Source organism: Seriola dumerili, unplaced genomic scaffold (assembly GCF_002260705.1).
Source record: "Seriola dumerili isolate Sdu_G_001 unplaced genomic scaffold, Sdu_1.0 BDQW01000442.1, whole genome shotgun sequence".
NCBI lineage: Eukaryota > Metazoa > Chordata > Actinopteri > Carangiformes > Carangidae > Seriola > Seriola dumerili.
This window is the reverse complement of record NW_019174697.1, coordinates 810,360-824,996: the sequence shown is the minus strand read 5'-3', so window position 1 is coordinate 824,996 and position 14,637 is coordinate 810,360. Positions and strand designations below refer to the sequence as shown.

Below are 14,637 nucleotides of genomic sequence, written 5' to 3'. Positions count from 1 at the left end.
GCCATTACTGCTTCATACTACAATGATGAAGGTAAAAAAAAGGATTTCTAAATAATGTCCATGAAGCAGAATGTATGTAACATTTTCTTCTTTGCAACACAAACAATATTTGAACAGTTGACAACAGACATTTGGAGCACGGTCTGCATTACACAACGTTAGAGTAAAACATAACATTACTTCAGCCTGTTCAGTCTGTTGCGCCACCCTCCGCTCCACCAGGGCGCGCCACTGAGGCTTTGTCAGCTTATTTGAACTCTGTGATTTTTATCAGGCTGCCAGAGAAACCGGAGTAAACCACCAGCAGGGAGAGAGAGTGTGTGTGTGTTTGAGTGTGTGTATATATGTGCCAGAGGATTAAATACTATTCTCAAAACTACACGTTTTTCAAGTCGAAATGCATCCGGTGAGGGTGTCGATTCCGTCGTTTCGTTCAGAGAACAACTCGATCGAGAGAGGATACACGGTAAGCTGCTCAGTAATAACCTCTGTCTGTCTGTCTGTCTGTCTGTCTGTGTGTCTGTCTATAGTCCCCTCTGCTGCTGTCATCAGTTTGTAATGTTATCTGTCGTGGTATTTCTTTACCCTTGAAATAATAATGACATTATATTAAGCAGCGTAAATGTCGCTGTTCATTTAAAGTTGTCTGTGTGTTTACCCACTGTTGAGATGCCTCATACCAGCTCTGACTTCGCCTTGTTGTTGCACATTGTAAACATGAAACTGTTCAGCTCGACTGATCAGAGAATCTTTAGGCCTTCAGCATGTCGCGTTTACACTCACTTCTTAATTTATATGTCATTAAAGAGCCACAGGGCATGTAAACCGACCCGGCCCTGCCTGGTCACCAGATCACAGGATCCCCAGCTGCCTGACATAAATAAAGACTGATTTAAAAGAAAAAAGAAAAACATTACCCCATTTCTGTCAAACCCCATTCCTCTTGCTGTAACACAGGCTTTCTGTCATACATGAGTCACAATTCTGATACCTCAAATCAGGATGCCTGCTGATACAGAGTAGACTCAATTTCAGTTCCCTAATTATCCCAAACTTAAAGGAACCATTTGAATTTCAGCTAGTTTCCCATAGCTGAACGAACTGGCTGCTAGTCCTAGCCAGAGATTGTTCATACAGACATGATAGTGGCATCTAAAAAAGCAAAAGAAGTGAATAGCTTTATTTTCTCTTTTTTGTCCTTTCAATCATCTTTTGTGTCTGGGTCAGACTGTTTCCTGGTTTAACACATTACCTCATGTGCACAAAAAGAAATGGCTGAATGGGAGCAAATCCCTGCAGCCAAGTTCCAAAATCATGTGGGTTCCTAAAAGAGAGTAAACATTTTAATGTCTGTGGTTTAGAGGGAGATGTTCAAGTGCTGTTTAATAGAAAAAAGATTATTAAATTATTACAAGAGGCAAATGCTATGAACAAAATAAACATTTTCATCACTTGATTTCACATTCCTTTGCCTTTTCCACAGTGAAGTCACTGCTGTTCCTGGCTTTGTTAATAAACTATTACTTGTTTGCTCTCTTTCTTCGGAGATGTAGTCATTTGTGTTTATATAACCAGTCCAGAATTGCATTTAAGAGTGGATTTCCTCCTTTACAAAATGTTGGTAAGAACAGTGACGTGCATGCAGTAAAAGTGACACTTTTACAGAAGAGTTCAGCCGAGTGACGGAAGTAGAGGACAGTCTGTTTAATTATGTTAACAGTAACTCTGACAGATCTTCTTTTTACTACTCCATCAGCCAGATGTTTCCTCTTTGCAACTAGCTGACATCAACAGTAACTGACAGTGACTGACACTCGCTCAGCTGATCAATCAGTCACACAATGACTGTTTGAAGTGGGAGGGGACATTTTTGGCTGATGGACTCTGGTGATAAGTCACGACTCCCTCAACTGACTCTCAAGAAGTAGCACTAACTTTTTTCCGTCTTTCAGGTATTTAAAATTGACGTGTTGATGAATGGCCGACAGCACACGCTTGAGAAACGCTACAGCGAATTCCACGCCTTGCATAAAATGGTGAGATTTCATGATCATAATTGGAGGAAAAAAACACAAAAAGACAGATGCAAGAAATAGGAACATTCAAAAACATTTTTCCCTATTTACCTATTTACTGGTGGAAAATTCAAATGTGAATACTGTTGGCATGCTAATAAATAATAGATTCATGGAGGTTAACCATGGTGGTTTGTGGTTGTAGTTTCATTGATAAATTCCTCTTCCTGTCTCTCGCAATAGTCCATTTGTTTGGCTGGATCTTTACCTGCTGTATGGACGTTTTTAACGGCCGACATTTTGACATGTCACAATAGGAGAAGCACAGTTGTAAATAATAAAATGATTGACGGTTGAATTCCATTTAGCCGTTTTCCTTTCGGGGTCCTTGGATTGATTTTTCTAATGTTTTTATTTTAAAAAATTGCATGTTAAAATGCCATAGTGGGATGTCTGAGCATTTAGCTCAAAGCACCTCTTTGTGTTATTTTATAAGCAGTTTATACTGTATTTTTTCATTTTAAACCTTATTGTTTGTTGATAATGTGTCCCTGCCATTTGTTGTCCTCATTGTCTCTTTATCATCAGTTGTCCTATTGTATTTAACACCGTGTGTTGCAGCCAAAGACAATTTTCCACTCTTACTAGACTCTTACTCTTATTTTTCTTCTAACCATGTAAATGCTGCCGTGTATATATTTTAATGATGTTTTTAAATCCATCCAGCTGAAGAAGAGCATAAAACCACCTGAGATCCCTTCAAAGCATGTTAGAAACTGGGTCCCCAAAGTCCTGGAGCAGAGGAGACAAGGTCTGGAGCTCTACCTGCAGGTACTCAAACCTTCACTCCACCTACTAAGACTGTTTCTCTGACCTAAAAACTGCCGTGCACACAGTCTGTCTGCTTTTACCAAGTACAAATTTTGTCAAACCCAAAACAAAAGTACAAATGTAGAACAGTTAAACACATTCAAAAAGTCACGCAGTTCAGTGCTGCTGCTTCAAACACACATTGCAATTTGCTTTTGTTTTGTCTGTTTGGTCAGACTGTAATTATGGAAAATGAGGTTCTTCCAAAGATATTCCTGGATTTCCTGAATATCCGCCACTTTCCTTCAGTGCCAAAAACAGAAAGCTGTGGGTGAGTTGAAACTGCAGCTCTTCTATAAAATAAAAGACCAATTTGTGGCATTTTTCGTTTGTTCCCAGGCTGCTAGAAGGTTCATGTCTTTTTTCTTCTTTAAAAGGTCATTTGATACGGAATCGGAGGAATCCAGGTGAGTCATTTTGTTTCCTGTTTCAGTGAATATTTTAAAAACTATTGAATGAAACAGCAGGTCAGGTTCATGCTTTGCACTTTAACCAACCTCAGTCATTATTTGCTCTGCACTTGAACTTTACCCAGCATGTCAGTGGACACCACCTGTGTCTTCATGCCGTTATGTATATGTAGCTTCCCAAAAAACACTGTGACTTCCCCTTTTCTGACTCTTTTCAGCAAACTTTCACATCAGCCAGTCCTGCTGTTTCTGAGAGACCCCTACCTGCTGCCATCTGCGCGTGGTGAGTTCTGGCTCCTTATTTAATTATGGTAAATTAACTATAAAGTGGGCATGCACTTCTTATTCACCTTATCTTTTGATTTTAAAACCTCTCTTTTCTTTTTAACTTTCAGATGCATTTTCTAACGTTGTGATTGAAGGTGTGATACATGGAGTTTTCTACCCAGATCTTCAACCAAGGTAGAGGGGTGCAGAGCTGATAAGAGGAAATACCTCTACAAACGGATGCTTCATATTTTCACACCATTTTAGGTGTGCATCAGCAAGGACATAACATGTTATAATAAACTGAGCCTCATTTATATTTCCCAAAGCTTATAACAAAAATCCATACATTTAAAAAAAAAAAAAAAAAAAGGATGCCTAATCTCTCAATAAATCACTGGCACCACTTTTTACAACATAAAATTATAATCTGTTGCCCTCAGTTGTTATTAACATCCATATTGTTGACCCATATTTCAATAAATTTGCCAGATTCTCCTCCGAAAATAGTTTGTTAAAAATTTAACTGAGTCAGATCGACACGTTAATGTTGTAATGTTTTGAGACATTACAATCAGAATAATTAGGAAAAGATATTATCAATTATTTCAGGAATGATAGAGCTTAATACATAGTAATAAATTATCTTTTATTTTCATGAGTGAAATAAACATTTAGGGTAAAAACTGAAGATATAAACAGGAGGAAAGTAGAATTTTTTTTTTTGAGCGTTTAGTTTGCCAATACCATAACATTTTGAATGGTTCTCCAGCTCTGGGGAACCAGAAGGAAACCAGCTGGACTAAAGGTTTGCCAGAGAAGCGTTCTTTTTGGCCTGTAAGGACAAATCGCAGGGTTGGGAGTGTGGAGCTGGACCATGGCCTGCAAACAGGGAGGTGCCACCACATTGGATCTGTTTTGAGCTGCCAAATGGAGCCAGCTGAGGGAGTGTAGAGGGACAACGTGGATGAATGTTTGAAAGAGGGCATTCTGGGAGAATTGACAGCAATGTGCTACATGATAGGGGGGCAATGATTGGAGCTTTTTGAGGAGATTGTTTCAGTGATTTGGGCCTTCATTGAGCATTAGATGTCTGTTAAGGAATATTATAGTGTTAGCAAGCTCTGGGCGGGCAGCTCAGTTTGATCTGGTCAGGAGCTCGAGGGTTTGGGCACAGAGCCAATTTGAAATGTAACCACACTGTATAGAAATATGTGGCATAACCTTTAGTAAGGAAAGACATGTTTACCTTGAGATTGGTGTCACCGGAGTTGCAGAAAACGGATGTTGACACAGCAATAAGGACAGAATTAAGGTGACTTGTCCGTCTCTTACTCATGCCTCAGCGCTTTCTTCACTTGGGATATCTTCCTCCCTCTACAGCTCTGCCCACATGACATATGAGGGAGGGAAGCAGTGAGATATGAGCAAAATCACAGGGTTTGAACTGCTATTGCAATTCCACACTACACATGACCTCTCTCCTACTTAGACTATAAAGAAAAATTGAAGGACATTTTAATGTAGTTATAGTCTGTGCACAATTATGCTCTATTAATCATTAAATCAAAAGCAGAAATCCTTTAAATACTGACGATAGTTGACACAAGTCTGTTTCTATTATATTGTCCCAAATCTCATGAAAACCAGCGTCAGACTCTGCCTGGGTAGCTGTAGGTGCAGGTAGTTTTCACATCAAGGTTTCGGTTTGTGTAATGGAAATAAGGATTGTGTTGATTTGTGTTCAGGAAAGACTAATGATAACACTTGCTACAGGCCAGTATCTAACACTAACACCAGTCATTTTACATTTCATGTTGAATTTACACATACTATAGAAGGTCAGTTTTTCAGTTGTGGTGATTAGAGGCATAGTCACCCATCGTGTAAAGGGATATGGCGATTTAAAAACACAACCAGTACAATACTGTGCAATATGAAATAAAATACAAAGTGTTTATGTTGTGTGTATGTAAATGATTGTCTGTTAAACTACAAATCATCCCCTCTTGTCAACTCTGTAAATGACTTGTAGTGAAGCATTACGTTGCATGTCACCTCATGGACAGTACTTGTCTGACCTGCCTTTACTGTTTTCCAATGTGACTGGACTTCCACTTGAGCAGTGATCACTAAACATTTACATTAAATGACTCTTGAACACTTAACCTCAACTAAACAAAAGTACAAAGTAAATCATTTCCTAGACATCCATCTTGTAGATTTATATGTATTTATATTGTGTAACATTGTACTCTTGATTATGTGAAAACTATGATTAATGTGCCATAATGTCAACCTACAGTGAACACTGGAATTCTACTGTAGCACTTTAAAATGGACGACATGTAAAAATACTGACACCATTAAAATTCATTTTTCCACAAACCACCGTTGTCAGACTGAAAGTTCAAGTTGATTTTTAATTAAAATAATTTCAGGTTTATTGAACACCATAAGCTCTTTATTAGAAAAGTGACTAAAAAAGGCCGTTAACTGACAAGCTAACAATTGTTTTCTGTTTCATCACATTATAGGGTTAGCATAATAGCTCAGAGAAGTATGTTCCCTGAAATCACTGTAAACTTCCACATGTACTGTGGATTTGTAAACCTGCCAATTGTAAATTATTTAGCCATATTTTTTCAAATTAGAGCAATAAAATGAAACTGTACCAACAGGAGTCGACCAACCTGATCCTTTTGATGTCAGTATGTTCTTTAAAATCTGTCCCCTTTAAATACTTGTACAGCCAGTGATCAGTCACGTTTCCACCTCTGCTCTTCATCTTCATTCCAAACAAAGCAGCATTAATGATTTAGTGTAGTTAAAATATGATCCTCCATCAGATCACTTGTAAAAGCAAACTTGTAGTCGTCACAGAGTGCTGATTTTTAAATTCTCTCTTCTTTTGGTCATATCACTCAGCAATAATGCAATTATAAAATTCCTAAACAAACATAAAATGTAATCTCGCAAGGCAAAGCACTGCATATCTGTTAACATACAGTATTCTGGTTTTGCTGTGGCTATAATAAAAGTGTGTCCTCAGCAAAAACTGAGATTCATAAACAAATGCTATAACAAAATTGTGGAAATAATCTGAAATGCCAAATATTTCAGAAGCATAGAAAATTTAAAAAAAAAATCTTTGATTTCTGGGCAGGAATGTCCCAGGGTAGTAACAGTCCAGTAGTAATAATAACACACACATTTCTTAGCAATATGTGATCCAGCACCTGGAGGCAATTCAGCAGAGTATCTCTGGCCCCATCTGCAGCTTTAAAGTTCTCCGTGACCAACTTCGTCTTTGAGTCGTTCGTCCTGGTTGGCTTCAGCCTGAGGTTCTTTCATGTTGGCAAAGGCAACTTCTCTTGTCAGCTGTTCCAGAGGAGGCAGGCCCACCGCCAGGTTCCTCATAGCAATGGCTGTCATCAAGAATCTTAAAGAAAAGGGAGACATAGTAAATACGATAGTCAGTTCACAGATGATTTAAGTGGTTGGTTGGACAATTTCTGTGGCACGCTGATAATACTCACCCTCTCCGTATCGTATAGTACTTTTTTACAGCAAACCGCTCCAGCCGCTCCAGCACACTGGCTTCCCTGCGTTTCTTCACCTCCTTCATGCGGCGCTGCCTTTTCAGGAACAGCCGCACAATCGGGTCCGTGGCATTGACCTCTGCCCCTTCCAGATCTGCAGCAACAAGAGGCTGCAGCTCAGGAGGGAGAGGCTCGGTTTCTGTGGGATGAAAATTGCATCAGCATCTGATGATTTTTGAGCTCTTCAGCAACAAAGAATATGGAAAAAAAAGAAAAAAAAAGAAAAAGAAATAAAATATGTGCCAGGACATATGGAGATACTTTTACTCTACCTTTTTTTTTTTTTTTTTAAAACCAAGTTTGCATTGGATCCAATTTTTTTTTTATAAATATTCCACTACTAAGAACTACCCCTCCTGGAAAACACATTTTCACCTGTCCCATTGCGAATGCGCTCCTGGAGCTCAAACAGTTTGGTGAAGTTCTCCTGTAGAGCCGCCTCTGTAGTGTTGACATAGATGTACATGTAGCAAGAAGGCTCTTCTGACACTGTGTACACCTTATGATAAGCCCCAGCAGGTACCTACACACATACACATATTCACATTATTGTAAAAGCTTGTTGTGTTCAGGTTAGACAGGTTATAATGTTAACAGTGATGATGGTGTGTAGCCGTACCTTTATCTGCTCACCAGGCTGCAGGCTGAAGTTCTTTTTCTCCTCCAATATCTCTATGTTCACCTTGCCCTGCAACACATGGATGCTGGTGTTGCCCAGATCTTCACTCACAAAGTTTTCTAAGTGGAGACCTAAAAGGTAAAATTCTGTCAGTTATTACAAAGGCAGCCCATATAGCAACAAGAATGAATAAGGGTACACAAACAAACTTTTCTTCTGGAAGGATAGATAGGACAAGGAGACTTTCCAAACCTGGGAAATCAGCGATAAAGACGATCTCAGTCTGATTGTCCAAACTGCCCTCAATCTCCTGGAACTTGGTTCTCCAGGGTGAGAGATCCACCAGCAGAGGCATCAGCCACGGGTTTGCTTGGAAAGGCGACCAATCAGCTTTCACAATGTCCACACGGGGATCAAAGATCCTTAGAGGTGAGTCAAGAGCAAATCATTTCAACATTCATTGCATACATCTGAAGAAATTATCACTCATTAATAATGTCTTTTGCTCTCATACCTTTGCTGAAAGCGTTCATTGATAGACACCCAGATGTCAAAGTAAATTTCAGGATCAGAGATGTTATAGCGAGGCAGGAACTGACTGAGGCACGTGGCGTATTGCTTCAGCATGTCTCCGTGATCTTTCCACCGACGGCTTTGTGTGAACACCTACAGTACACAGACATCATTATTACTTTATCAGGAAATCAGCCACACTGAAATGCAAACAGATGAACGGTGATAAGGAAAAAGTAAAACTGTGATAGTCATCAGCTAAATCATTTAAAACTGTTCTGTTAACATGACTTAAGCTCAGATGTTGTTAACCACTGATATATTGTAAAGCCAAGACAAATAAATAGATTTAATATAATTATCGCGTTGTCTTTATCTGCCAGTGTTTTCCCTGAAACTCACCCCTGGGTTCAGATATCCTATTTCTCCAGTTTTTCCATCTTTGTAGGTGATCTTAACATGCTGATGGCTGCGGGAGTGAACCATCATGTCCCAAGAGTAACCATACAAGCCATTGGTCCAGTTGTTGTAACCCTGCACAGTAACATAATATTAGCATTATTTCATGCTAATAAAAAATTAAAAAAATAAAAAAAAAAAACTCACATTGTTAACAGATTTACCCCTTTTAACCATTTTTTAAATCAAACCTCTCTATAAACCAAGAATTTAAATATTAAAATTCATAAATAAAAAGACAAAAAAAAAGTCCATATCTGCTTCTTTCGAGCTTTCCCCCCTCTGCTGACAACACTAGTCTGAGCTGTTGTTTGCTGTGGACCAATGAGTGTTGACTCTGATTGAGCAACTGTCAGTCTGGCGACTCACTTAAGAGGCTTTTGCTGACATTAGTTTTGTACAAGTACGATCCATTTAAACAGAAGCTCTCAGTGTAGAAAAGTACTGAAAGAAATTTATACAGCAATTTAGTAATTGTTCTTTTTAATCAAATGTAGCCGTACAAGCAGTTTTAGGCTAAATAAAAACATGGGAGGCAGATATACCTGTGTGATGAAGTGGGAGTAAGGCAGGAAGAACTGTTCAATTATGTAGATTATAGTAAAAATGGCTGCCAGCTTGTGTTTAAATCTGAGTTTGGAAGCTTTGGCAGCAGGCGGGGTCTCCCGGCGTTCCACGCTGGTGCTCTGGATTTCTCGGTAAACACAAGAGGGACTGGGCTGAGGGTCCGGTGAGGTGATTGGGAGGACTGCCCTGAGGAATCCTGGGAAATGGGCGAAGAATCTTCTTGGCCAGTCAGGGTAGCAGAAGAGAGGACTGGTGGCCAGCATTGTGTAGGAAAACATCCCTGACGAGGATCAACAGCCTCAATATGAAGAAGGTAAAATGACACCCAACAAACATAAGTTTCTAAAAGTAAAGTAAAAGTGAAGCAAGACTACGGACTTACCAATGCTGAAGAGCTGAGAGTTCATACAGTGGAAGTAGGTGACAAAGAAAAACGCATAAGGCCGTGTGGCGTCAAAAAACAGCAGGTAGCCGGCGGTCAGATCCAGAATGAGACCACCTCCATGAACCACCAGCAGATTTACTAACTCCACAGGAAGAATCACTCTGAAAAATAATGTGTGTTGCAGCAAGATCAGTGTGGGAGTATTGAGATACAACCATAAATAATTAAAAGATAAAATAACTTTGGACTGAGCTGCTTCATAGTACTTACTTAAAAGGATCAAAAAGCCAGTGGTGTGCCAAGTATGACATGGAGTATCCCTCCACCCAGTCAGCATCCAACTTTTTGATTCCAGCGATGAAGTACACTATAAATATCTTTAAGGAACAACAAACAGACTGTTTTGACTACCTGTTACCAAGCTGTGCTCATGAATGAAACTCACATTGAAAAATCTGTTTGAATGAAAACTGAAGTCACAGATGTACAAACCTGTGTCCTCAACAAAGTGTAATTCCACAGAGGCACATGAGCGTTTCTTATAGACGGTCTCCGCAATCCATCGATTGACCTACAAGCAGACACAGGCTTTAAACGTCTCCCTCTGTTAGGCTTGCACATATAGACGGGACAGAAATACACAAGCGCACACAAAGACAGCACGAAAAAAAATCATCTCACCAGTATCTGTTGCCATCCATGATCATGAGCTGAAAACCAATGAGGCCGTAGAGGTACGAGTGATTGTTCCAGGCCGTTTTGTCCAGAAAGAAGATGTACCAGTAGGTTGAGATGAACATCAGGCAGGAGAGACGGTAGAAACAACCAAGCATGATGCCCAAGGCGCCTTTAGTTAGAAACACACAACTAAAGTTATGATAACTGTAGTTGTTACTATTAATAAGTCTATTTTTACACAGAAATGTCCATTAACTAGTCCATGGGGGGGTGGGGGGTGGGGGGGTCCTCAGTTGGTGAAAACAGTGATATAATGTTGTCTGTGGCTCTTGAGGAAATTTGTCATCTGAGAAAATAACCCTGATGATGTCACAGTGATGTCATCAGGGTGATCACTGCTTTAGCTGGGAGACAACAAATTTATAACATAAGCCTACGCTACAAACTGGAGGTGCAGAGTTTGAGACAGGACAGCATTAACCAGGTAGGGAGTGTCTAATGGCAGTTGTTACCAAATTGCCTTATGGGAAATGTAGGAGTTTGGTGTTTGGCATCGATATCTCGGCCTGGTTTGACTTTTGACCATTTGGTCCCCAAACTTTATGTATAATACTCATAACATATACAAATATATATATATCAGATATGAATATGCAGTGTTTGTGATGATCATCTGCATTTCTTGTATAGACTTGTCTTGTGTTAATAAATGTAATGTACACTGCTGGGTTGTAAGCTGTATGTGACTAATATCAAATACTAATGGAGAAATCATGTAGCGCTGCAATGATGCAGGTCTTGGTCTTCTCCTCTAGTAATAAATAAGTTAAATAATCATTAATCGCAACACCATACTTAAATACCATAAACAATGTTTGATTGTTGGTTTTAGTGTTAGAAAATGTCAGTAATCTGAACAATCCACCAAAGCAACATAAGGATTTCTGATTGCTACCCTGTTGCTACCCTGGTGAAGCAACCATGTGAATTTTTTTCTAGGAGAGACAGATGTTGGCTCATGACTGGAAGTGTTCAAATAGGAGTAGAATATTAGTTTATAATCAAGCTCTGAAAGTATCCACCTTGTAAAATACTTGAAGCCCTATTGATGTTTTCATTAATCAGTATTGATTTGATTGGCATTGTATTCTGCTCTCTGTTTGCTTTTTTGCTTAAGCCACAGTCAAAATTGTGCAGAAGTTAGTTGACTTGGGGGGAAAAAAGTGGAAAATTGCAGGTCTGGTGTATGTGCTTTCATCTTTACCACAGACAGCCACCCCACAGAGACTGTCTCCTATAAAGTGACTGCTTCACCCTTCTCTTCCCCAAACCTCTGTAAACACTGAGTTGTGAACTGTTCAACATCAAAACTGTTGCACATAAGACTTCAATTCAAAATAAAGAGTGTGACCCACCGAAGAACATCACCACATACACCAGGTACATCCAGTCCATTGGCAGGGGCTGTAAAAAATTGAAGAGGGGAAAGCGACACACAGGGGCCCCATCCAGGTACTTGTAGTCCAGGTGACTGAGGCCACGTTCCTGTGTGACGTCGATGGTCATCACCAAACCTGCAGGAAAGACACACGATGAGGAGGACACTTTTGCGACAGCTGTGCAATCCTGCTTTGACCAGCTGAGATATTTAACCAAGATTAAGTCATTCCTTTCATCTACAGATCTAGAGAGAGTCACCCATGCTTTTATCTCCTCCAGACTGGACTATTGCAACGCTCTTTACTCTGGTATCAGCAGGCGAAACATCCAGAGACCATAGCTGATACAAAAGGTTGCTGCCTTAGGCTTATCTTGTTTTAGATTTGTGTTTTTGATTTACTTTTATTCCTTTTTTTTTTTTACTGTAAAACACTTTGTTCCTGTGTTTTCAAAGGCGCTGTATAGATAAAGTTGAGAATAATCTCAAACCTGTTGCAAAGTCAGTCAGATATAGTGAGTAGACTGAGAAAATGGCTGCTGGTTTAACTCACCAAACAAGCAGCGGAAGATGCCGAGGGATGCAGGGTCAGTGGGACGGTTGAGGAGGGCCACCAGACTCTGCCAGGAGGTCAGGTCCTCCTTCTTGAACCCAAAGATCTGCTCCATCTTGGTTTTTGTCTGTGGTTTGTCTTTTTTAGGAGCTGCCACCTTCTTTGTAGTTTGTTCCTCCCCATCACTTCTCACAAGAGCACCTAAGAGTTTGAACAAGACAATAAAAAGTATTTCTTTATGGCTATGAGCAAGATCTTATGTGCTAAACACTCACTTATTGGGCTTGAAGTAGAACAGCTAAAAATCCATGCACGATTTACAAAACATTCAGCTATACTTTTGCCTCAAACACGGGTATGGTTTAAAATAACAGCGTGTCCCTGGTTGAATGCAGGTCTAACTAGTTATTATTACACTGGCTAAACAACAACACATCGCCTCACTGACTGTCAATGCTACCGCCAACCTCACCTGCTACCGCGTCCCTCGCCTCCATGCTGAAGAATGTCCAGAATAAAAGGGATTTGGACTCGGGACAACGGGGGTCTCTCTGTTCTCCCTGCCCAAGGTGGAGGTGTCCAGCCTGGTCACGTCAATGAAACGGACGAAGTTACGTGTCACAGTCCCCCACACACACATACACACAGGCAGGTCGGGGAGGAGGAGGAAGATGGATTGGGAGGGATTGGAATGTTGTGAAAGAGTTGCTCGTCGTTTATTGGCTGGTTCCTCCAATGTCCATGCCCACCAGCGGGAGCACCTCATACGTCACATCCTGCCTACCTTTTGTTTCAAATTTCTTCACAAAAAAAAAAAAAAAAAAAATAGGCTACAGTCATTGCATCTGTATGTTATAATTATACGAGAAATGATGATGAATGCAATAGTAATAAGAGATATTAAATGAGCAAAACAAGCTATTTAGATAAGATAATAAAATCTATGTACAATATATATCCAGTACTGTGCAAAGGTTTTAGGCACTAAAGTAATGGGAGGATGTTTTCAAATAATGTTAAAATGCCATGAATAGTTTTTATTTATGAATTAACTTCATACAAAATGCAAACAGAAAATTAAAACAAATCAATATTGGGTAAACATCACCAATTCTCTTTGGTCCCCCTTTGCGAAGTTTTTCAAGGCACTTGGGAGAAGGGTTATTCCACCTAGGAGGATACAGTTCTTCTGTGCATTCAGGTTCTCTCATCGTCTTCCGTCTCTTAATGCAATCCCAGACTGATGAGAGCTCACTGGGGGACTTCTTATTCTTCTCGTGGCTGAGGATACTTCCTTATGACTCTGGTTGTATGTTTGAGCTTGTTGTGATGCTGCAAAATGAATTTGGGACCAATCATATGCCTCCCTGATGGTAGTGCATGGTGTATAGCATCTAAAGCACCTGAAACGTTTGCACAGCACTGTATATAAAGAAAGGAGAAGAAAGAAAGGGCATTGTATTAGGTTTAGAGCTTCTGAAGGCAATTTTACATTTACCTTAAAAAGATTCTACAGACATTCTACGACAGTTTCAAAAAAGTGGAAAAGGTTGAACTAATCTTCAAAAAAAAAATAAATTTAAAAAATCAGCTCAATTCATTATTTACTCTAATATATTGTCATTATCTATGCTGGAATTGGGTTGCATTTATTTATATAATATTTGCCAAATTTTTTCTCCCTTTTTAATCTTCCTTTCCCCAGTAAAGAAAAAACGTAAATATGCAAACGGAAAAATTGCCAGGTTAAGGGAAAAACTGAACCCAAAAGTAGCCAACACAAAAAGGGGGTTGGTAGGGGGGGAAAAAGGTATTTCAATAAACAAAAAGAAAACTTACAAAACTGGTGAAACGTCAAAGACTTCAAAATCCAAAACGAAAGTGAACAGGAGCTAAGCTAAGCACTTCAAGAAGATATCAACAGACGGACTGACAAAAACAAGTGGGAGCACAGTGACTAAACACACAAGGGAAGCGTGGGTGATTGGACACAGGTGTAACACATTAGGGCGGGGCAGACAATCACAAAGGAGGGAAACAGGGCAAAGACAAGAAGTAGATCTAAAATGAGAGACACAAGGGAAGTAATTACAAAATAAAACAGGAAATAAAACAATGTCCAAGTATAAAGTCCGTCACGTCAAACCATGACAACAATAAGATCACATCTAAAAAAAAATAAAAATTAAAAAATCAACATTTATATGTGTTAGAAGATATTATAAAGGCACTGAGTCATTTTTTAACAGTGATCAAGCTAT

At 39.5% G+C, this 14,637-nt stretch overlaps 2 protein-coding genes across 3 annotated transcripts; one reads left to right on the top strand and one right to left on the bottom strand.

Moving 5' to 3' along the window:
- The first annotated feature begins 287 nt into the window (after positions 1-287).
- On the top strand, positions 288-3,934 carry snx24 (sorting nexin 24). 2 transcript variants are annotated; one of them, XM_022762130.1, is made up of 7 exons: positions 288-466; positions 1,953-2,036; positions 2,742-2,846; positions 3,062-3,156; positions 3,263-3,292; positions 3,514-3,578; positions 3,691-3,934. In XM_022762130.1, exons 1-7 carry the CDS (start codon positions 398-400, stop codon positions 3,759-3,761), a joined length of 519 nt encoding a protein of 172 aa, XP_022617851.1. In that variant the 5' UTR covers positions 288-397; the 3' UTR covers positions 3,762-3,934. The 2 variants fall into 2 exon arrangements, with proteins under 2 accessions (XP_022617851.1, XP_022617852.1); XM_022762131.1 differs by lacking the exon at positions 3,062-3,156 and having other exon boundaries at positions 3,225-3,292.
- Positions 3,935-5,965: 2,031 nt separating this feature from the next.
- Positions 5,966-13,017, bottom strand: ggcx (gamma-glutamyl carboxylase). Its single transcript, XM_022762129.1, has 15 exons — positions 12,849-13,017; positions 12,377-12,577; positions 11,801-11,959; positions 10,389-10,554; positions 10,200-10,278; positions 9,978-10,084; positions 9,705-9,868; positions 9,301-9,602; positions 8,699-8,830; positions 8,298-8,449; positions 8,036-8,205; positions 7,784-7,914; positions 7,540-7,687; positions 7,102-7,303; positions 5,966-7,004 (listed from the first exon to the last, which is right to left on the bottom strand). Exons 1-15 carry the CDS (start codon positions 12,871-12,873, stop codon positions 6,845-6,847), a joined length of 2,298 nt encoding a protein of 765 aa, XP_022617850.1. The 5' UTR covers positions 12,874-13,017; the 3' UTR covers positions 5,966-6,844.
- Positions 13,018-14,637: the final 1,620 nt, after the last annotated feature.

Coding starts and splice junctions, on each gene's coding strand:
- snx24 (XM_022762130.1), top strand. CDS start 398: ATGCATCCGGTGAGGGTGTCGATTCCGTCGTTTCGTTCAGAGAACAAC. Junction 3,157..3,262: donor CCAAAAACAGAAAGCTGTGG/GTGAGTTGAAAC, acceptor CTTCTTTAAAAG/GTCATTTGATACGGAATCGG. Junction 3,293..3,513: donor ACGGAATCGGAGGAATCCAG/GTGAGTCATTTT, acceptor GACTCTTTTCAG/CAAACTTTCACATCAGCCAG.
- ggcx (XM_022762129.1), bottom strand. CDS start 12,873: ATGGAGGCGAGGGACGCGGTAGCAG. Junction 10,555..11,800: donor GTATGTGGTGATGTTCTTCG/GTGGGTCACACT, acceptor TTCTAACTAAAG/GCGCCTTGGGCATCATGCTT. Junction 7,304..7,539: donor GCGCATTCGCAATGGGACAG/GTGAAAATGTGT, acceptor TTCATCCCACAG/AAACCGAGCCTCTCCCTCCT.